The sequence below is a fragment of the Aotus nancymaae genome, unplaced genomic scaffold (genome assembly GCF_030222135.1).
Source record: "Aotus nancymaae isolate 86718 unplaced genomic scaffold, 86718_ANA_hifiasm-v0.15.2.pri h1tg000059l, whole genome shotgun sequence".
Taxonomy (NCBI): Eukaryota; Metazoa; Chordata; class Mammalia; order Primates; family Aotidae; genus Aotus; species Aotus nancymaae.
In genome coordinates, this window is record NW_026988473.1 from 33,672,558 (window position 1) to 33,696,729 (window position 24,172).

Consider the following 24,172-nt stretch of genomic DNA (forward strand, 5'->3'; position numbering starts at 1 on the left):
CAAATTTCGTGGTAGCATATTGTTTTCTCCCTAGAGAAAGAAACAATGGACCATATGATTCACAATGATTGCAAAAATTAAAAGGAATTTAAACTTTTTTGTTGTTGTTGTTGTTGTTTCTGGGACTTTTTAGAATGTAGACTTGTCACAAGTGGAGCTTTCCCGGAGTATTACAAACCAGGTTTAAGAGTCTTTGCTCCCAAAGATTCAGGACCTTGTCATGCTTTGATGGCATAGCCTCTTCTATACTGAATAAATCATTAGTGATTTTAATGAGTTTTAAGTCATTCCCAAGGGAATATCTCTAGTGACTTTTTATAAACCATCATTATCAATGTCTGTTGTCTTTCAGTTAATAGAAACATTTGAGTCATACCAGTTATAATTTTGGGTCATTTCTTTAAGGATAGAATATATTTTTATAAGCCTTTTAAAAATGGCCATCAGAGCAGAGGGGAGAAAGGAGAGAGATTGTGTGTGGGGGGGTGTGTGTTTGGGAGGGGAGTCTGCATGCCTCATCGCCTGAAGGGAAGTGATTGCTCCACAAGCCTGCATTACTGGGATGGTGAAATCCCAGGGAGCCTGCCTTTGGGTTCAGGCCCTGACGGTTGGCAGCTGGTCTTCAGGGTATATAGACTCATCATTTAGAATTATTCTTTTGCCTCAACATAATGAGGTCAGTGCCTTAGTGTCTTAGAAACTGGAGGTACTCTTTCCTAGGTCTCTTATTGTCATGTACAAACAGTGCTTATTGGAAGGCCCCTTTCAGATTGGGGGCATTAGGAGGGCTTTATTGGAGTGTAGGTTTTTTGTGGGGCTTTTTCCCCTTTTGTTTTTAATCTTAAAATCAGTACGTTATATAGGGATGATATGCACAGTAAGTGAAAATAATGTCATGATGTGACTGTATACTCCTAAAAACTCAGTGGAACCCCGGGGTAATAGAGTAAAAATATAGCTAACTCAGTTTATCACCGGTTCTACTGAAACAATTGAAAATGGAAGTGTAAGAAATTCTTTTAAAAAATATTTAAATACCCCATGGATCTCAGTGGTATTCTCTCATACTGTTATTGTCAGTTTTAGAGAGCCCATGTCACCAAAATATGAATGATTAGAGTGTGGACAAGAAAAAGGAGAACTTTAAATATTTTTAAAATCACTGGGCCAACCTTGTGGTACAATGAAAGCAGGTGTAATTTTGATTCAGTTTAAATGGAGGAATAAAAAATGTTTTACTTGAGTAGCCAATTCCCTGAACTCATGGTTCTGACTCTATTTCTTGGACAATATATTCGAACTGGAGGCTAAGCCAGGACATTCAGAGTTTGCAATTGGGAAGAGAGAAGCAGTTACATGCTGAAACAAATTTTCCTGAATTGATACTTACCTTTACAACATTTGATGCATTCTGGCATTTTTCTGTTCTATTCTTTCCAACTTCAATTTTTTAAAAAAGTTGGCTATGACCCATTGAAATGATTTCACAACCCATTAATTAGTTGTGACCTGAAGTTTAAAAAATACACGTCTAAACAGATGTTTTCATGGGCATGCATGTTTGAAGGCAAGGACGGTGAAGTAATGTTTTCCTATCAGTTGTGTTAATAAGTGTAGTCATAATAAAACATAAACCATTTAGTTAATTACAATATTTACCATAGTAAATGCTGTTAGATTGATTCTTTATGAATAGTGCATTTTGTCTGCTAGGATGAAGCAATTGAGTGTTTCCAATTTGCCCAGACAATAATCTTTATAATCTTGTTGACGTTAAATGAACTATCAAAATAGCGTTTTGTCTGTGTGTCTTGGCTGGTAATAAACAGTTTTGTCATTGTAGGGTTACCAGAATAGCTGTTGACACCCAAAGAATGCCTGGGAACACCAGTTAGGTAGGAAGAAAACATGGAATATGATAGTTTTAACCCTTATCTATTCCCTGTGATGCCAGATGGTAGGGTTCTTGATCAAACTGGAAACAGGAAAGTAATTTTTTTTTGTCTTTGGCATTTATTTTTCTTTGCCATTTAATAGACATTACTCCAGAATTAGAGCATTTTATATTTTTCTCTTTAGAACATATCCCACACTTGTGAAAACCAGCCTGTTTAAAAAGACGTAAAGAAAAACAAAAACAAAAAACAAAAGAAGCTGAACTTGTTTTAAAGCTAGAAACTATTGAATTAGTCTAACTAGTTTTATTTGTTTTATTTTTTTTTTTCTTTGTAAGTGGGCACTATCCCACAGCTTTTTTAGTTACCCTTTTAAGAATCTGTAATTTAAGTCACACATACCTTTTGTTGTGTTGTGATATTTACACACCAGTGTTTTATCTTCAGTCTTTTCTATCTTCTAGGGTTAGCATCCCCTTGAAGAACACACCCTTAAATGTCTCCTAGGCTGTATTGCTTCATCAAGAGTGTAAACAATTACAGCATAAAATATTACCTTTGGAAATGAAGTCATGCGTCTCTCTTAATTGCTGAACTCTTGTAATTCTGAAGGGGGTCTATTTTAGCCTGTACTTATTTCCATACTTGCTAACACAAGCAAATGGGCCTACACGTACAGATAGGAAAAGCATGAATCTAAGGGTTTCTTAGGGTTCCATAATTATGCATGGAATGTGCAGGAGCAGGAATATCAAAGTAGGAGTAATAATGATAGATTTAGAAAGGGCCTTAGAGGTTAGTTGGTACAAAATATTTTACAGTGGAGGAAGCTGGAATTGAGAAGGTCTGGGTTTCTTCCTAGCTTCCCCTCCCTTTGTCCCATTGTAATATATGGCTGTCAGGATGACGTTTCTACAGCAAACCTGATGTGCGTAAACTTTGCTGGCAGCTTTCCACACTTTATTAGAATGAAGTTCTGATTTCTAAAGGTCACATACGAAGGCCTTTGGCGTTGCAGTTTTTGCTTGTCTTGGTAGCTTTACTTACCACTTGTACACATACTGATTAGAATGATCAAATTCCTTGATGGTCTTATCTTTTTTGACCCTACTGCTTGTAATTCTCTAATTCCTTGATGGTTTTATCTTTTTGACCACTCTGGTTTTATCTCATTTGACCATGCTTTCACACATATTCTTTCTGACAGGAAGACACCCTCCACTCCAAGACACACATCTAGTTCCGAGACTTTCAAAAAAAATTTTCTTTTAGTATGAATCCAGTGTGGATTACATTTATATTATGACCATATACATATATGTGTGTGTGTGTATGAGTGTACATGTGTGTATGTATATTATATGTAATATATATTTTATATAAAAAATCTAAATAACTGTCACAGACATGCTTGTTTTTATATGTGATATACTTAACTTTGATATTAGTAATATCTTCCCTTTCTACCTCTGCACAAGAGCTTTGGTGTTGGAAGCCTTTTTTGAGCTGATTCGATCATCTTCACTTGCTGGATCACACATGTCGTAGTATTTACTTCTTTTGTTCCTCTCACTGCCTCAGACAGCTCTTGAGGGTAGAGACTATGTCTCACTTGTCCTAGCCCACAGGCACCGATCTAACAGGTGCTCAGTAAAGAGATAACGAAGAAGCTGGGCCCAGTGTTCTGCTGCAGATTGATAGCTGAAATCGCAAAGACAGAAAAGAGCCCCATATTTCTTGATTCCCAAGACAGAGCTATGCATCTCAATTTTTTTACTTGGAGAATGGCTACACGTAGGATGCATTTTTAATTTTTTTTTCCTAAGGGGGAAATGTGAGGAGATACTATCATAAATGCGCTTAGTTATAAAGGAAAAAACCCACAAAATACAGGTATAAAGGCTTAATTTATGTATAGCCAAATTAATATTTTAAATATACAATTCTGTTTTGAAAAACTGTACAATTGTGTAACTGCTATCAAAATCAAGATATAGATTATTTCTATCACCACATAAGTTTTTTTAATGCCTCTTTGTAGCCAGTCTTTTCTCCAGCCCCCAGCTGTTGCCACCACTGATCTATTTTCTGTGTCTATAGGTTCACCTTTTCCAGAATGCTATATAAATGGAATTGTGCTGGATAATATTCCATTGTATGGATAATATTCCATTGTATGGATAATACAAAAATTTCTTTATTTGCTATTGAAGTATATTCAGGTTGTTTCCAGTTTGGGACAATTATATATATATATAATTTGTATCTAGGATTGCTAGGTCATATAGTCATAGTATATGTTTACTTTTATAAGAAATTACCAAACTGTTTCCCAAAGTGGTTGTACCATTTTGCTTGTCGCCAACAGCATTTGAGAGTTCCAGTTGTTCCACATCCTTATCAGCACTTGGTATTGTCAGCTGGTATTTAAAAAATTTTAGCCATTCTAATAGTTGTATGGTATCTCATTGTGGTCTGATTTGCATTTCCTTAGCAACTACTATGGACATCTTTTCATGTGCTTATTTGCCATTTGTGTGTCTTATTTAGTGAAGTATCTGTTCAAATCTTCTGCCCATTTTAAAATCAGACTTTTCTTATTATTGATTGTGAGAGTTCTTTCTACATTATAATATAAATTCTTTATGGTTTGCAAATATTTCTTTCCATTCTTTTTTGTGTTGTTTCATTTTCTCTTTTCTTTCCTTTTTTTTTTTAAGATGGAGTTTTGCTCTTGTTGCCCAGGCTGGAGTGCAGTGGCGCAATGTCAACTCACTGCAACCTCTGCCTCCCGGATTCAAGCGATTCTCCTTCCTCACCCTCCCGAGTAGCTGGGATTACAGGCATGCGCCAGCACACCTGGCTAATTTTGTATTTTTAGTAGAGACAGGGTTTCTCCATATTGGTCAGGCTGGTCTCGAACTCCTGACCTCAGGTGATCCACCTGCCTTGACCTCCCAAAGTGCTAGGATTATGGGCGTGAGCCATCGTGCCTGGCTTCATTTTCTTAACAGTGGCAACACAGTTTTGAGAGTCTTTGAAGGGAATATCCTAAAAAATGCTAAAATAGAGGTTTTACTAGCCTGGGCAACATAGTGACACATGGTCTCTACAAATAATAGAAAAATAATTAGCCTAGTAAGGTGGTGCTTGCCTGTAGTCCTGGCTACTTGGGAAGCTGAGGTGGGAGAATTGCTTGAGCTTGGGCAGTTGAGGCTGCAGTGAGCCATGATGGTGCCACTGCATTCTAGCCTGGGCGACGGAGTGAGAGACTCCAGTTTCAAAAAAAAGGAAGAAGATTTAAATCCACAGAAGTAGATGATCATAAAATGAATTAAACATTTTTCTGATAGAAACAAGTTTTATTTACTTCTAAAATTTGAAGGTGACATTTTCTCTAGGCTTTCCAAGTTGTTAAGAAAGATTATACTTAGGATATTCAAGTACCTTAAATAGATAATGACTTTACAAGTGGATAACTTGTCTCTGCCGTAATTAATGTTTATTTTTAAGTGTCAATATGGGTGTCGTGGCATCTATCCTCTTAAGGATTCCAAGGCTGTAGAGAAGCATGTTTTGGATTCCTTTTGCTGGGAAGTACTGAGCCTTGGTACCTGAAAAAAACAGAGAAGATGTCAGACAGCATGGAGCCAGTTTATCCTACTGCTCAAAGCTGTTTGTAGTAGAAATGATGCACAGACATTAGAAGGGTGTCTATTGTGACACTTAGTTGGATTCTAGTCATGCTGAAACATGTAGAGTCAAAAAAAGTATCTTTGGAGCAAAATCTAACATGGCACATGTACTGTTTTGGCCCCATTTCTGCAGTGTAAATAGCAGTATCTTCATGTAGCTGTCCTTGTTGTTTTCAAAATGAAATAATGCAATTTTAAATCAGTTAAATTTAATTGAATGTTGCAACAAAATCTTAAACAGTAATAGCAAGTTAAGAATAGAGTGGACTGATGGAGTTTAATACAAAAAAACCTATTGATGACATCTTTTGACATAAAAGCCTCACTATCCTAGCACAGTGCCTTGCACATATGTACACAATGGATACTTTGTAAATATTTGTTAAATGGATGACAGGATATCTCCTTTTTCTCTTGTAAAGGAAAGCCCTTAATTAACCTCTATTCTTTTTTGGCATAGTGACTTTCAGTAGCAAAGATATTCCCATCCCATAATGTACGGGCTGCTAAAAATAGCATTGATATATATTAGACTTCAATGCTTACACTTTCATTCAAAGGTATTTTCAAGGAAGATTTCTTGTTTTCATTTTGCAAATGAAGAATCTTTTAGGTGTCAAGAGATGAACATGTTCAGAACTATATGATTTCAGATTTGTAAAAATATATACCATACATAGAAAAAAGTCTGTAATGTTACCCATGAAATATGGCAGTGGTTATTAGTGGGTGTTAATATTGTGGATGGTTTTCTCTGTGTCTCTATTTTTTAAAAACAATTAACTGATTACTTTTGTTATTATAAAAAGATGGGGAGAAAATGAGATTACTTGCTCAAAGTTATGGAATAGTGTCAGAATCAATTTTTTTTTTTTTTTTTTTTTTTAGATGAAGTCTTGCTCTGTCATTTAGGCTGGAGTGCAGTGAGCCAAGATCGGGCCCGATCTTGGCTCACTGCAACCTCCACCTCCCAGGTTCAAGGGATTCTCCTGCCTCAGCCTCCTGAGTAGCTGGGATTACAGGTGCGTGCCACCACGCCCAGCTAATGTTTTTTTTTGTATTTTTAGTAGAGACAGGACTTTAAAATATTGGCCAGGCTGGTCTCAAATGCCTGACCTTGTGATCCACCTGCCTCAGCCACCGTGTTCTTAATGAACTTGGATTAGAACTTTGGTATTATGTATGTCTTTACTACTTGTGGTTGAGAGAGACCTTCCCTTCAAATTTGTTCCACCAGAGGCATTTTTCAAAGTTCATTTTTAGTTTTTGGTCAAATTGTAGACATCTGTTTACTGGAGATTGGCCTGACATTTCTGGTTGATTACCAAAGACCCTGGAAAAGTCATCGGGAGAGTGTTTATTCTTGGCCATTATCAGCATGTGTTTTTTGAGTTTATGGACATCACCATCATTTTTTTTCTTTTCCTAGAGAACACTTTAGAGAACCCTGTGTTCTTTTGAACCTGTGTATAATTTAGTGACTTTTTAAACTGCCCAGTAATATTTGAGATAAAATCAACAATATAGTAGTAGCAGTACAGTTTAATCTAATACAAATAGGAGAGCTTGTTCAAATTTAGATAACATTGGGTCAATCACAGTATATTTAAAATTAAATAATTCTGTGGCAGAAGGCCCAGACCCAGTAAGGAGGCAGTGTCGGAGTCCACGGTGGCACATGCTTAGCCATCAGCAAACAGGTTAGGCTTGCCTAGGGATCATTTTACAGAGATTTTAAAAGATACCTTGTTAAAACATGATATTCTTTACTCCATAGATACTTTAGCATTAGTGAATTTTATGGTGGGAAAAAATATGACAGTTTAACCACTGGAGAGATTTGGCAGTTTCAATTAAACAATTGCACCCTTTAAATTTTAATTTTGAAATCAGTAACTGCTGGTATTTGGATGTTCATGTTAATTTTTCTGGGAAGGTGATGTGCTTTTGTATTTCTGATCTTTTGTTTAAATGAAGTATTTGATCTTAAAGGGTACTTCCAGCTTAAAATCGTTGTCTCCTGGGGTTCTGGAGTTTAGTTTTGTGTTTGGGAACAACTGCTCCAAGTTTTAGGTCTTCTGCAGCATTTAGTATCTTCTGTAAAGATGATTTCTTTCTGAGGCCAACAGAGGCAGTGAGATGTCTCCTTTTAGTCTGGTCTTGGTCCACTGAATTCAGATGGCTTCTAGTAGCAGTGAAAACATGGATGATGATAAGATAACAGCTATTACTTGTTGAACTTATTATACATGACTTGACATTTTCTTATCTTCATAGCAATCTATACGATTCAGTTGTTACTCCCTCCATTTTACAAATGAAGAAGCCAGGGCACAGAAAAGATGAACAATTTGCCAAAGATCACACAGCTAGTGGTAGTAAAGCCATATGTAAGCCTTGATCTGTCTGGTGCCAAAGCCTGTACTTGCAACTATGCAATGCCGGCTCTAAGTAAGGCCATCAGCTCTCTGGAAATTGCCCTTCTGAGACATTTGTGAGTTGGTTGTGCTTTGACCTCATATGATATATATATATATTTGCTTCTCTATCCCAAAAGGTGAATTCCTAGGACTTATTACTGATACCACTGATAAGATTTTACTACTTGTGTGAATTTGAAGGTACTGATCTGTAGGACATCTTCTGGATGAAAATTCTTTAAACAATTTCCTTTTACTTATGTATCATAATAATTTATATGGCTTTTGAGCCTTATATATTTGTAATTCTTGTCATAGGTCATCCTTTCTAATCTCTTATTTATAAAACCCGTGTACTTCATATTCTCTTTATGGTGTTGGTAATGTCATGTCTAGAATCTGCTCTTAAGACTGTCTATAGGTTGTTTATCACCATCAGCCCTCATTATTTTAAATGGGTATCCACCCATCTATACTCTGTAACCACAGGCTTCCAGAACTTCTCCACAGATAACATCTTATAGTTCACCACTACCCCCACCCTCAACTTTTTACTTCATAAGTGTTGTAACTGAATCCCAGAAAGAATGAGAGAAAACACCTGTAAAAAGGGAATCTCTCTGGGTGTGTGAAATTATAAATTAAGAAAAATTTAGAAAGAAGTGTTGCTCCTGAATCTGAAGCTTTGAAATAAAACCTCACCATGTATTTAACTTATATTAGTTTGTAAATATGGAGTCTCGCTAATTGCATTTACAGCTCACAGCAAAACTACCTGTTAAGTCTTGTTACTATAAGGGAAAAACTGAGAGCTGTGCATGTTTTAAAAAACTGGAATGCAAAGAATAGTGTGGTGTAAATTGTCTCTAATTATGTGTCTTTTTCTGATGAGGCAATTAATTGGTTCGCTCCAGACCTTTTCTGATGAGGAAATTAATCAGTTTTTCTGTTACAGTGATAACGCACCTGAATTCAGGTGTGCCAAGCTTAGAGGAAACGGTACAGAATGCCTCATTTTGTAAAGCAATCAATTATTGTTGTCCTTTCTCTTTTTATTGGAATGACCAAAAAATACCAAAACTGTCTGATATTTTACAGAATCATTGTTTACTCATATTGGATCATTATTTTGCCTTCAATATGATTAAATATTTTATTGTATTCTTGAGAAAACCAAATGTATCTCCCATGAGAGTGACTTAGTAATTTCATAATGACTGAGGGATAATCTTTAAACTTTGTGTTATGATAAACTTTTTGTAAACATTCTACAAAATGAATCTCATCTGTTTTTATCTGAAAAAGTGGACTCCTCCAAGAAGAAACTACAGAAAAGTGTGAATCACTATATAATGTCAGCATAAAGGCATTATACTTTCTGGGCTGGCAGTATATAATACCAGGACAGGAAACTACCCAACCAATCAGCTTCAATTTACTGATGAGCAGATGGAGGCCCAGTACATACAATGGCTATGTGGCAGTGTGGGAGTTTCGCCTGCCTTTTCTGACCCGTTTTGGTGCCATTTCTCCAGTATCTTGCTGGAGTGTTTATGAAAAACAAAGCGTTTCCTCTTCCCTTCCCCCAGAGATAATGATCACTGACTAAAGTAGTATTGGGGACTGGGTTTTAAAATAGTAATCCCTAGAGAAGCATAGTAATTTGGCTTTTCCTATAAGTTATCTTTAGTAGGATTTGAGTTGTCTTCAATGATATAAAATTTTAGAGTGCATGTGTGTCTCTATGGTCATAAGATTCATCTAAAGGGAAATTTCTTGTGCTAAGAAATGTATATTAACATTGGTTCCTTAATTGCTAAAGCTATTCCTGGTCTTTTTTTTTTTTTCTTTGACCCTAGTTGTCAAGGAAAAGTGCTTTTCCAGAGATTCATGGATAATTATGTCAAGATGTTAGGGGCATTATTCCTCCCAGTTCTCCCAGTTTTTAAGCTTGGTGGGTCTCAAGTGTTTGTTTTATATCTTGGCTACCACTGGAGATAAGTATTAATAACAGGATTCAAATAATACTTAAGAAGACTCATTGTTTGCACTTAAGGTTGTGGGCTCTGGTGTTCACATTTTCTGTTACACTGATTATTGAATGGTCTTGGGGAAGCTTTTTTTTAAAACCTTAGTAAGCCTCAGTTTCCCCATTTGTAAGGTAAGATTTTCTGTGCAGTCTTGTCATGTTACAAGCATGCACTGCATGTTAACTGCTGTTCCTGCTGTTTTTGTTGCTGCTTCTGTTACTGTTATTCCCAAGCCAAAAAATGTTTCTAAACCTGCTTTGGGAAAAGCTAGTAAGAAAGGATGTGGATTCTATTTCTAAATTTTAGTGAAAGGAAAAATGGGGAGAAAGGATGTACCTAGCACGTTACTGAAGGTGTCACCTCCTTTAAAAGAAATTTTACCTGATGGAATGGATGGAATAACACAGTATTATTGTTGTTAGCTTACTTTGGTATGCTTCATTTCTCTTCTACTTCCTCATACCAATATTTATACTGTTCTAATGGGCAAGTTGCACATGTGAACTTTCATGCCGGGTTCTAGAAGTGGGACACCCAAGGGTTCAGCCACAGAATTAAACACCATGAACTGAAGGAGGCAACTCCCCTGCCCCAGCGCATGCTGGGACTTTCCCTTATGGGGCTGTTTTAACCTGTCTTTCACGGTGCTGATCTCAAGTAGAGTGTGGCAGAGAAAGCCAGTTCAAAAGGCAGCTGCCAGGGAAGAGAGAAATGGTTAACAAAGTATTTTTTGGCTGTTTGAACTAGTGAATCGTTGAGTTATATTGTTGAGTGAGTTTTCTTTCTGCGGACGCTTTTAAGGGAAAACTGGAAATTGACCGCATACCTATCATGTATGCACTTGTCCTTAGCCTGCATCTGTTCATAGGCAGAACATGAAATCCACTGACAACTATTACCTGGAGGACTTTTATAGGTTTTGAAGAAAATATGACTAGGGTAGAGCTAGGACATGCTTTTATTGTCCTTGAGTGACTCCAGAAGCCACCCTCACTTGCAAATTCTATATATTGTTCCTAGGGTATTCATTTGTTTATTTTGATCAGGTATTGGTAGTACCGTGAATACCAGAGCACTGGGAAGCCGCCCTGGCCCACTTATTGTAGGTGGTTTGAGACATTTTTTCCAAGGATACTTAAGAGGGGAAAATACAGGATCTGGGTACATTTCTAAATTATGGGATATCATTTATAACAAAACATTTAACTTCTCTGTGTTTTCTGAATATTGCATTCTGAAGCCAAATTGTGACTGTTGCTATGTGTCTTCTATGCTCTTTCACAAAATTGCAGTGACTTGTTTTCTGTTGGACTAAATGCTTTAAGCTTCATATCACTTAATTAACAATATTCTTAACTTTATGTTTTTCAGGGATATCAGTATGAACAACATTACTCAGTTGCCAGAAGATGCATTTAAGAACTTTCCTTTTCTAGAAGAGCTGTAAGTATTACTTTGAGAAATGTGTCTGTGTATCTTTTTTCCCCAAGTCCTTTTAAAAGCTTTTGCTACAGAGATAATCTGATGTTTTCTGTTAGGAGACATTTTGATAGCTTAATTTCAGTGGGCTTTGTTTGGAGGAAATCATGTTTCTTGGGGGAAACAAATTTGGTTTTCCTAGCAGCGTAGTTGCTGAAGCTATTTTTGAAAGCCATAACTAAAAAAATGCTACTTCCATAGGACTTCTTTTTTGCTGCAGTTATCATAACTGCAAATGCTGCAGTGACACCAGTTAATTACAGTGTTATTCTGAGATAACAAGGCTGCTGTATAATTACCATTGTTGCCAAGGAGTTGCTATATGGGTAACAGAACCACAAAAAATAACACAAGGTGTTTCAGGGTCATGAGCAACAATCTCAACAGCGAGCCAGCAGAAAACTGAGGGTAGGTCCCGTTGGACATTTGCAGACGACCTTTGGAAATGGGGTGAAGGCATGAAACACTGTCCGTGTCTTTAAGAACACCTCTAACTTTGAGAATGTTTCTGAACTTGTTAGTTGCATCTCACATTTCCAATTTAATAGTTTGCACTGTGGAAATATTTATTCTCCTTGTTTTAACCTCCTTTTTGTTGTGCTCTCCACACTATTTTGAAGTCTATAATCAAAATAGGCACTTTTGGGTTTTAAAAGAATTGGGAACTATATATTATGTTTTAAGAATCCCAGTGAAAAAATAAAATCAGACTTGAATTAAGTTAATACAGGCTTCTAAAGGCCAAGCTAATGGATTATATAATATATAGAGGTAGGAAGGTGACGGTTTGATACAAAGAACATCAAAGAGATATAGCCCGGAAGGAATCTAAATTTATGTTACAGATTGTGTCATACAGCCCAGCTGTTGAGTATTAGATTCAAGTCAGTGAAAGTCTTCCATCTTAGTTCGGTCCCTCCCTGGAGAACAGCGAACAGGAGTCAAATAAGATATACAGATTATGTACTCTGATAGAATATTGAAATAGCAGTTAAAGATTTAATAAAATTAAAGAGAAATTTTTCTTTCCACACTACTTAAAAACAATACTCCCACAGCAAAAATTGAACAGAGATTGTTTGCCACTTACAAGTTTATGGGCTAGGTCAAATTACTTCTCTCTGCTTAGTTTATTTGTCTATAAGGTGCACCTAATAATGGTCCCTCCCTTGTAGTATTCTAGTGAAGACAGTGAATTAATTTATGTTAAATGGTTAGGAAAGTATATGAAACAGAGTGAATGTTATGTAAATGCTACCTAGTGTTTACTTTACTGTTTTAAAACTGCATAAGAAAAAAAGCACGAGAGTATATACCAAATGTTATCTTTGGGTAAAAGTATGTTTTATTTTTGCCTCCTGTGTGTGTGTGTATTTTTTTTTCCTATAGTGAACACTGATTATTTTGTCATAAAGTTATTTTTAATTAAGATTTTTCAATTGAGTTTCAAAGAAGCAAACCATGCATTTGAAGTTTCTACCTCCACCTCTCTCCATCAAGCCTTAAGATGCATTACCTCTTCCTTTTTATTTCACATACAATTTTAGACTATAGGATTATTCTCTCTTTACAGAAGTAATTATGCAATGGAAGGACATTAACAAATGGTTGTTCAGCCATTGTATAATATAATCACTATGGGATGGGTAATATGCCAGGCCAGCAATGGAGAAGCTCCCCTCATTCTGGATGGGGCCATTGTGTGCAGACCATCTTTGTTGATGCCTTTGATTGCCAGTTATACTTTAAGGAATTTTGTAGTGAAGACCTGGATATGGAGTCAAACCTGTTTAATCTGCTTAATGAAGTTCACATCTTAGATTTCTTAAAATCTCAAATGACCAACCATATGCCAGCCTCATGAATTCTGTCAACCAGGACTTTTAATTGGAACCAAATTGAATTTGACTGCTAGTTCTTTATAGCAAGGTCATGTTCTGTCCATATTCTGCTATCATAGTATTGAAACCCATCAAATCAAGTCAGTATACCCTCTCTAAATGTTGTATGGTATTTCAGCAATGAATTCAGTTAGGAGAGCAGAATGTTACTTTTAAAGAATACTTCAAAATAGTCTTTCATACTTGTGCAGTAATGTAAACATTCAAGGGAATTGATTTTCCATGTTAATATAAATGTGATAAAAAGCCTATGCTTTTTTCTTATTAAACAGTGTAGTTGATTTTGACATTCCGTAACGATGCTGCCATGACTATTGTAATAGTTCATAAACAGCATAACTGTTTGTCCAGAAGTCATCTGGAAGTCATTTAAGAGTGATCGTGAAGCCAAATGCCCTGAATAGAAATTATTTGCTGAGGGCTTTTTCCATGTTAGTTAATGAGGTGTACTTTACAAGATGTGACTGGGTTTGGCAAAACTTGATGTGGTGAATGTTTGACTGTGGTAGAATGCTTGGGGTATTAGGAGAAATCACTTCCCAAGAATACAGAAGAAGTATGTGTAGATATTTACACATTTCCTTATTCTTTCAATAAACTCTGGATCCTACTCTATGCCAGGTGGCGGGTGCTGGGAACACAGACACAAGCATAACCCGTCTTCAGAGTTGACAGACTCTCTAGAGTTGTGCTGTCCAGCACCATAGCCACTAGCCACAGGTGGCTATTATGTTCAGATTTAAGATAAATAAAATTAAATAAGATGGAAAAATTCAGTTCCCTGGTTGAACTAGCCACATTTCAAGTGCTCATATAGCAGCCTATAGCTAGTTGCTACTATATTAGACAGTGCAGATGTAGATCATTTCCATCATTGCAGAAAATTTTATTGGACAACATTGATCTAGAGGGTGAAATGAAACTAACACTTGGTGCATCATGGTGAAGATGTGTGTGCAGGGAGCAGAGGCCTAAAATAGTGTATTTTCTTAAGACTGTAGGATTTGGGAAAGTCTTCCACAATGGCTTCTGCTGAGTGTTGAAGGACATGTAGGAATTAACTGATGAGGGTGGTAGTAAGGGTGTTCTGGGAAGAACTCCATAGCATGTGGAAGGCATGGAGATAGAAAATTTCAGAAGTTTTAAGATGTATAAAGTTGCATCTTGTTATGACAAGACTAAAGGGTACGTATGGAAAAATGTCAGGAGATGAGGCCAGATAATGAAGGGTCATTTTCAGATAAGAAATTTAGACTTGTCCTGAAGGAGTTTAATTTGATATTTGGGTGAGTGATAGGAATGAGACTAGGATTTTGCCCTGAATAACTGGGTGCCATTTGCTGAGACTGGGAACACAGAGAGTTGATCTATTTGGGGCTCAAAGAATTCCATTTGATAAAGACAGGATAGAAAATGGTATGTGTCTAGAGCTTTACAATGAACAGAAGTCCATTCTTATAACTCTGTGAGGAAAGTCAGTTTTACAAAGGTAGAAGTTGGGCTGACAGGGTTAAGGGCCTTACTGGAGTTCACGACCCTGGTATGTTGTTTGGCTAGGACTTGAAGTCAGGCCCCTAGAGCCCAGTTCTTTCTGGAACATGGTGAGTGATATGCATTCTTTCTGGAACACTGTGAGTGATATATATTTGTTCTCCAGAAAATATTCCATCCAACTTTTTCAGTGAAATGTACTTTAGATACTATTGTTGCCAGTTGTTTTATTCTCACATTTTACCTATTTTTTTCTCCTTCTTTTTCTAATCCTGTTCCTTCTGCATATTTAACCTGCTTTTTGAAAGTTTTATTTCATAAATAGCGTTACCCAGTGATTTCTGCTCTCCCCACACCTTTTGGGAATACAGAAACATAGATTCTGGCCCTGAATGCAGTACATGAAAAGTTCTGAAATCTTTGCACTTCACTTTCCTATTCTTTAAAATGGAACTTCTCACAGAACTACTGTAAAGGGAATGTGGGATAATTTATGTAAAACTGATTTCTGACCATAAAGTGCTTTGTTGTTGTGAGAAATTTCACTAATCATTTTAAACATTGCAGCCTTTCTTGAAGTTATTTGAAGGAGAGATGGCTTTGCTTGGGGGTAGAAGTTGGAGTTTCTATTAACAATGTAAAAGGAAACCTAGAATTTTAAGAAAACGTTCACTTAGCGTTGACAGGCTCTGATGCCTGATGTGACGTTGTCAGACATGTTTCTGGCTTTCCGTTAGGTTTGTCGGATTTTGGTATTCATTTGGGAAATGGCTGAAATTTAGAGCTGTGAAAATGATTGAGTTAGAAACAGCAGAAGGAGGCCGGGCGCGGTGGCTCAAGCCTGTAATCCCAGCACTTTGGGAGGCCGAGGCGGGTGGATCACGAGGTCAAGAGATCGAGACCATCCTGGTCAACATGGTGAAACCCCGTCTCTACTAATACAAAAAATTAGCTGGGCATGGTGGCGCGTGCCTGTAATCCCAGCTACTCAGGAGGCTGAGGCAGGAGAATTGCCTGAACCCAGGAGGCGGAGATTGCGGTGAGCCGAGATCGCGCCATTGCGCTCCAGCCTGGGTATCAAGAGTGAAACTCCGTCTCAAAAAAAAAAAAAAAAAAAAAAAGAAACAGCAGAAGGAACATCCAGCTAATTTTCCATAGGCTGTCACTAAAAAAAATTGCTGTGGCTGTTACTTTGATGTGGCAACAGCAATAGAAGCCATTGCCAGCTTTTGGCACTTGGACAGTTATTGTTTAATGCACAGTATATGACTAGGATAATTCCAGTCATTTCAAAACATGATTTGACTTTGGAAGACTTCACAATGCTAAAGTGAAACTTAGGTCTCTTCACAAGACCTAAAGTGAAACTTAGGTCTCTGAATGCTAATTGAAGATTACCTGTCATTTTGTTTCATCTGTAGGATAGTTAATTCTAAATGGAGTTACTACTTTACAGAAGGGGACTAGTAAATAATTTAAGCAGAAAGGTTTAAAATCAAATAAAAACAGGGGTGGGTCAAATTAAGTAGTTTTAAATAATTGAATTACATATTTATACACATACACATATATGTCAAATACAGCTATTCAATCCCATGACAATAACATATACAAACATATTTAAAAACTTTCTGCACATACATCTATATAATATTCTGTACCAAAAAATTTCAGACTTTCAAAATATTGCAAGCATAATTTTTCATATACCCTTCACTCTGATTCTCCAAATGTTAATTTTCTCTCCACACACATGTAAAATATGTGTATACTTTTTTCAGAACCATTTGAGAGTAAGTTGTACATAAATCTTTAAATATTGTAGTGTTTAGTACAAAAACACAAGGATATTCTCCTGAATAACCACAGGACAATTGTCAAACTCAGAAAACTAGCTTTGATATATATTGTCATCTGATCTATAATTCTTACTCAAATTTCAACAGCTGTCCCACTGATATCCTTTAGAGAAAAAGAAAAAAAAATTCTGGTCCAGGATATTATCGAGAATAATAAATTATATCTGGTTCCTGTGTTTCAGTAATTCATTTTAAATTTCTAAAACTATTTTTTCATAGTCCCTACCTAAGCTAATGCTAAAACTTAATTATGTGCTAAAAATATATTCTACCAGATTTAATGCTCATGAGACCCCTATGAGGAGTTTATTATTACTTATTTATGATGATGACTTGGAGGCTTTAGAGAGGTGGAAAACTGTGCTCATGGAGTCAAAGCATAACCAGGAATTGAATCTATGTAAATCTGATTCAAGTCATTGCTCTTAATTTCTAAGCTATAATGTTGCCTCAAAAGGCACAGAACTGGAGGGAAGCTAAATGGACCATCCACTCACTATTACCTGCAACTCTAAGTAGGTTAACATCTAACTGTCAAGGGTGATCAGCTACCCAATATTTCCTGTAGTAAGTTTACTGAACAAATTTGTAAACAAGGAGCTCTCCCTAGAATAAAGTTTCCTTATCTAGCCATACCATTTTGCAGATGAGAATGTCAAGATCCAATAGTAGATAAGTGGTTTGTTAGTATGTAACTGAGCCAGAATTAGATCTTACAGAGTTCAATGCCATCTCTTCTATTTCTTACCAGTTTTTATATCTCTGAGATGTGTAGTCTCAAGCCTTTCTGGGTTGTTCAGAGCTGTAGAAAGTAGCTATTGTTCTCTTCTAATAAGGAATTTCCTTTGCTTCCAAACTAAAGTTTGACTCACTTAATGTTTACTCCCTTGATGCAGCCTTCTCAGATAAGCTGTATTGACTGCAGTAATTTCCCAGAAAAAGCAAAATAGTTCCTCAGTTGCAGTGATATTTCATAGTTAAAAATATTATCTTCTTTGGAAGCATTCTCTTGTTCCACTTTGCAGCCCTCTGGTAGGATGATTTGGTAGCAAAGATCACCACCCTTACTGTTGGGAAGCACATACGGAACTCATATAGGAGTGTTACTTAATCTTACTCAAGCCATTCCCTATAGTGTGTCATTTGGGGAGCTCTCAGAGTAGAGATTAAGGGTGAAAACAGAAATTGTAAGGGAGCTTGTACTAATATGCTGTATAGACCCTTCTACGAAACATTATTTTGTTTTGTTTTGACTCATAAATCTCTGTGAGCTATCATTATTCCCATTTTGCTGATTGGGGAGCCCAAGTTTTTCATCAGAGAGGTTAAGTAACTTACCCAAGTTTACATAGCTCATTGTAAGGAAGCTGGCTGTCAATCTCAGATCTCACTATGCCCCTGTAGATGTGGAGAGCGTGAGGAAGGACTTGCTAGGCAGTGCATAATAAATTTAACAGACTTTTGTTGGCTGAAGCACTGTGTCCAGTGCTGGATCAAATGGGATTCTTGCCTTCAAGGGAGAGGGATGGTATACTCGTTATGGGAGTTCAAAACAGAAGCAAAATTACTTCTAGCAAGAAGGAATGATGGCATTTCTGGAGAGCCTCGAGGGACAGGAGAAGTTATTCAAGAGGAGTGCGCAAAGATCTGCAGAAGAGCGTGAGCAAAGGTGGGGACGCAGACTGGGATAAGTGGTAAAAATGGTTGGTTTGGTTGCAATTTTGAATTATTGAAAGGACGTTATAGAAAAGAAACCTGGAAAAGAGTTTGGGGCTAGATTAAGACATTTTGGCAAACTGACAGAGTTTAAACTCTTGAGTGACTCTTGAAGTTTTTTTTGAGCTAGGGAATGACTTGTTCAGATATGACCTTCGATAAATGTAGAATCACAACAGAGAGTTTTAAGTTGAGAGAGGTCAGGAAGAAATGAAAATGCCAATGGCAGTAGTCTAGGCGAGAATTATGAGACTCTGAATTAGGGCAGTTGGGAGGCAGGGAGAGGGAGGAGATGTTATGGAAATAGAATCAAGAGAATGTCTTGGTTGGGATGATAGGGGTAACATCATTAACACTGAATTTTAAGATTACCAGGATTCTGGTGGTGCTTTGACAAAATTAGCAACCATGCAGAAAAAGAATTAAATGCTGTTTTTAACCATGTTGAGTTCAGGTGGGATATGGGTAGAGGCATCTAGAAATTCAGGAGTGGAGTCCAGGATAAAAAATGATGGTTATAGCTTATAGAATAGAGTATCGTGGGTATAGATTTGGGAGTCTTTCATTTTGAGGTGATTACTGGAAACATCAGATTGAAAGAGCTTGCCAAGGGAGAGAGGGTAGAAAAAAAGGGAAGAAGGCCAAAGACAACTCCTTGGGAAACATTTGAATCAGGGTGTGGGAAGAAGACCAAGTGCCAGAGGGGCAGCATAACTGGGGCAGAACTCTGCCCCAGGAGCTGTGGGAGGAGAGGTTCTTACAAAGAAATGAGGGATCAACACTGACATGCTGGAGAAAGATGCCCATGACTGGATAGTGAGAAAAGGCCTTGACTTCTTTAAGTATTTTTGGAATCATTTCAGTAAGGTGGTGAGAGTGACTTTTGGGTAAAGAAACTCATCATAAAAACAGGCATTTGGGAACTGCTTGTAGGCACTTTTTGGAGAGTGGCTAAGGCTTAGAATATGTGCTGTATTTGACTGGACTCTATTGGATTTAAGAGACAGAAACCCAGCTGAGGCATATTAGAGGATTTGTTGTTGCATGTAGATAGAACTAGATAGTCCAGAAGTGGAGTTGGCTTCAGATGTTACTGGATCTTGAGGCTTCAAAGCTACAAGAGTTTTCTCATGCTTTCCATTTCTTAGTTTCAGTTGTCTCTACTTTTGTGTTTTGGCTCCTTTCTTTCCTTTGTAAATAGCCTGTCTCCATAGCGTAGGAAATACAACTTTCAGTACATCATTGCATCTAGACACCCAAAATAAATATCTAAAAGTGTTCCTCACCGCTTTCAGCAGAAAACGTCTAGGGAGATCCCGATTGGCCAGACTGACCTCATATGCCTGTCCTGAACCATCACTCTGTTTGGGATGGCATGGTGCAACCTGGGTTTTGAACTCATCCCAGTAGGACTGCTTAGAGTTGAGAAGTTCCCCAAAGGAAGCAGAAGAAAAGAGAAAGGAAAACCTTCTGGGCAGAAAGAAACCATAGTTATTCACAGCCCAATAGAACCTAGGAACTAGGCATACGGTAGGAAACATTTGTTTAGATGGGTCAATCTGAAATGAAGAAAGGATTATTGAAGAATTCCAAGGCCCCAGTTGGGCTTAGATAATATATATTTGTAGTGAAACCAACTAGATCTTTAATTTTGTCCCATAATGCTTTCATAACTCTGGAGATGATGAAAGATGTGATGTACTCAGAATTTGGATTTGATAAATCAGGATTTCATAGGGGACTAGTGGAAATCAGGCAGGAGAATGGAGTGGTTCTGTATTATAGTCCTTGACATGGGATTCCAAAAGTGTAGAGAGGCAAATGAAACCATGGTTTGCTGGTTCATTTGTTATTTTTAATCAATACTGACTATTCTTTGGCTAAATATAGTAGTGACTGTAAGTAAATGAAAATGTGTTTGATTTTCTACTAGCAGGATTCAATTTTCCAGCAAGAAAATAGGATAAGTCATTTCTTTCATACATTGACCACTCTTAGTCAAGCCATGCTTATTCAACACAATAAATATGTGCTTTAGTAGGACCTTTGACTTAGAATTTGTTAATCATTTTTCCCTGTTCACTACCTGTTAGTTTGGATTATATGTATACTTACTTCAAAGATGGTCATTTTAGAGATGCTAGAAATATTTGTATCACAGATACAGTGAGCTTTTTTTAAAAAAAATCATAACTATAAAAATGCTTAATAAAAACTGGACTTTTGAAAAACAATTATAAAATAAGTGGATATATAGTTTTTTAAGTCTGAAAGACTTAATATTTGAAAGATATGGAGCCATTATTCTACCACTGAGGATAACTATGGTTAATATTTTATACATCCTTCCAAACTTTTCTCTGAATATGTGTATATAATTTCTTTTTAAAAATAGAATCTTACTATATTTACCACTTATATGCCATATTATAATATTTACATATTAATACATCTAGTTTTTATCATCATTTAATGAATGCATAGTGCTTTATCATTTGGATGCTTCACGTCTATGTAACAAATCTCTTACTGATCAAGTGTTTGTTTGCTTTGTGGTGTTGTTATAAACAGCAGTTTTAGAAACTTTCTGTCTTTTCAGGCGGGGCCTCACTCTGTCATCCAGGCTGGAGTGCAATCGTGCAATCTCAGCTCACTGCAACCTTGACCTCGCAGGCTCAAGTGATCCTCCCACCTCACCTTCCTGAGTAGCTGACATATGCCACCATGCCCAGCTAATTTTAGTATTTTTTGTAGAGATGGGGTTGCCCTGGCTGGTCTCTAAGCAGTCCTCCTGCCTTGGCCTCCCAAAGTGTTGGGACTACAAGCATAAGTCATTGCACCCAGCTGTGAAACATTCTTATCCTAGCTAGTCTTTGTATATTGGATATACTGTCTATAATTGTGCTGCTTTTATCACAGTGTGGCATGCCAAATTTAGCTCTTCTCCTAAATTATTGTATTACAATTAGATTTAACTGTTTATAGTGGAAAACTCCAAGTAACACTGTCTTTAAACACATCAGGCTTTACTTTATTTACCTGTATATGAAATCTGCAGCCTGGTGACCTGGAGCTACTATGATGCATCACAAAGTTAGCAGAGACGTAGGCCCTGATATTCTGCTCTGTAGTTCTTGGTGTATTCGCTTCCATGTCAAGATCACTAGACAACTGTGTACTGGAGCTTCAGCCATCAAGACCCTATCCTCAGCAGTAGGTAGGATGAAGTAGGGAATAAGGAGGGGCATAATTTCCAGTAGCCAGCTTCCTTTAAGAAGCCATCTTGAACATACTGCACAATGCATCTGTTCACATCTCACTGGCTAGAACTTAATCACATAGCCAAACAGCAGGGGATGCTGGGAAACAGGACCTTTGAGCTGAGCATATTGTTGTCTGGACTAAAATCAGCATTCTATTACTAGGTTAGAAAGGAAGAATAGTTATCATTTAGGCAGTTAAGGTACTTTTGGCAGCAAGTGACAAAGCTCAGTTCAAAGTAAGGAAGTGTATTATCTTACGTGACAAAGTGGTAGAACCATTCCAAGGCTGATTCGTGTAGTTGCTCAGCCACGGCATCAAGAACCCAGGGTCTCTTCTACTTCCCAGTATGCTCTCCCCAGGAGGGGCTGAACCCTCCTGTTGTCACTCTGCGTAGAATATTCAGACAGGATAGCATCTAGGAGAAAAGGGTCATCCTTCTAATGCATTCTCATTTAGGAGTAGAGCTGTCTTTCTCAGAAATCCCCAGTAGACTTCCTTTCACTTCTTTAACCAGAGCTGGGGTCACAGGTCTATCCCTAAATCGGTTACCGGAATGGGACCAGCAGGATGGGTTAAGGCCAGTTGGTATTTACTCATGCAGCTGAGTCATGTGAAAGAGAGGATATTTGAAAAAATATAGGCTCTGCCAGGAAGGTGTGAATGGGTGTTAGGAAGGCAACCAATAGTGTCTGCCAGAGTACCTCTCTATATTCACATTTTATGCATTTTATACAGCCATTTTGAGCCCTTTCTGCCATATGAAGCCTTCTCTGATCTTCCTTTTCCAAATCCCTCTTGCAGTCTCTACCCCTTACCAGTTAGCAGCGTATTTGTGCCTTGTTACTTTGTGCTTCAAGTGTGTCACTGTGTACTTGTCTCCTTAACTCTATTGACTTTTCTCTCAGGAAGGGCAGGGCCTGTTGTCACACTTCTATATGGCCTTGGTGACAGCTACCACATTCTTGAACTTGAAATTGAGGGAGGGGTTAAGATAAAGGATTTCTTCTCATTTTGAATTGATCCATGTAAGAAACCTTATCAGTCTATATAAGAATGGAATTCCATTGAAGTTTATGATTAATGAACTGTCCTTATGTAAAAGAAATGAAATGAGAAATGTCCTGGGAAAACTCAGTACTTCTTTTGCCATACCTATGGTACTTGGCCTATAGTAGAAACTCAATAAATATTTGTTGGTTGACGTTAGCTATACATTTTTTTAAAGCTGTAACATACTATTTCCTCACATGGGTGGATATTGCATGTGTTTATTGCCGAGGGTAAATGACTAGGTTGTCAGGATAACTTTGCTCCGGAAATGTAACTGTTGCCTGGGTTTTTATTGATTTACCTATAAAATAAAGTCTTCCATGGGTTCTTACAAGAAGTGGGAGAACCAAAGGCCAATTTGGTACAGGTTGAATTGAATATAAATTTCTTCAGTAGGTAGAAGATTTCTAGATGGCCCGTAAACCAAGTTTAAGCAGAAACGTATTTATTTTTTGTTAAGCATTACTGCTTTCGTTGTGCGTTTAAATAGGAATATATAATATGAAAATATATGTGAAAAAATTTCTCCCTTCTTGGCAAAGGAAAGCTATCCTAAAACCTTGAGAATTTCCATAATAAGGGTTTCTTAATTCATGTATATTCTTAAAACATATAAAATTTTTACATATACTTTCATAAGAGTTAATGAAGATGCAAAAGTCTTCCCTAGTATGTGAAGAAATAGGTAGTACATCGTTAGTTGATACAGGACTATTCTGATATGCTCTATCAAATGAGGTTTACACTGATAGCAAGAATGTTGAAGCAGAGCTATAAAGGATGCTGCTAGTTGTTAGCCCTCTTTATTCACTAAGAAAGTAACCACATCGTCTGGTCCTTTTGAAGTCAATGGTAGAAAATAACACAAAACAAGCTAGGCGCAGTGGCTCCCGCCTGTAATCCCAGCACTTTGAGAAGCCAAGGCAGGTGGATCATTTGAGGTCAAGAGTTCAAGACCAACCTGACCAAGATGATGAAACTCTTGTCTCTACTAAAAATACAAAACTTAGCTGGGCATGGTGGTGGGCATCTGTAATCCCAGATACTCAGGAGGCGAGACAAGGGAATTGCTTGAACCCAGGAGGTAGAGGTTGCAGTGAGCTGAGATTGCACCACTGCACATCAGCCTGGGCAACAGAGTGAGACTCCTTCTCAAAAAAAGAGAGAATGACACAAAATAACACTGTTCTGTTTCCAGGATTTATATTAGTTTATTCCAGGGATTTACATTATTTAGGTGCAGTAGGTTTTGAGGAAGGCATGTAGGAAATAGGGTCACATTTCTTATCTGTTAAAAAAGGAAAACCAAAAAACAAGAGGAGTGTGGGGTGATAAACTTGCTTGGATAGGGTGGTTTTGAGGGCCAATAGGT

The 24,172-nt window shown here is 37.3% G+C and overlaps 1 protein-coding gene across 1 annotated transcript in view; it reads left to right on the plus strand.

Annotated features, from left to right (window-relative positions):
- The window catches only part of LGR4 (leucine rich repeat containing G protein-coupled receptor 4), a 104,484-nt gene that overhangs the window by 45,236 nt on the left and 35,076 nt on the right, over window positions 1-24,172 (plus strand). The window contains exon 2 of the mRNA XM_021665100.2: window positions 11,412-11,483. Within this exon, the coding sequence (XP_021520775.1) occupies window positions 11,412-11,483 (72 nt within the window). The remainder of the gene's footprint in view (window positions 1-11,411; window positions 11,484-24,172) is intronic.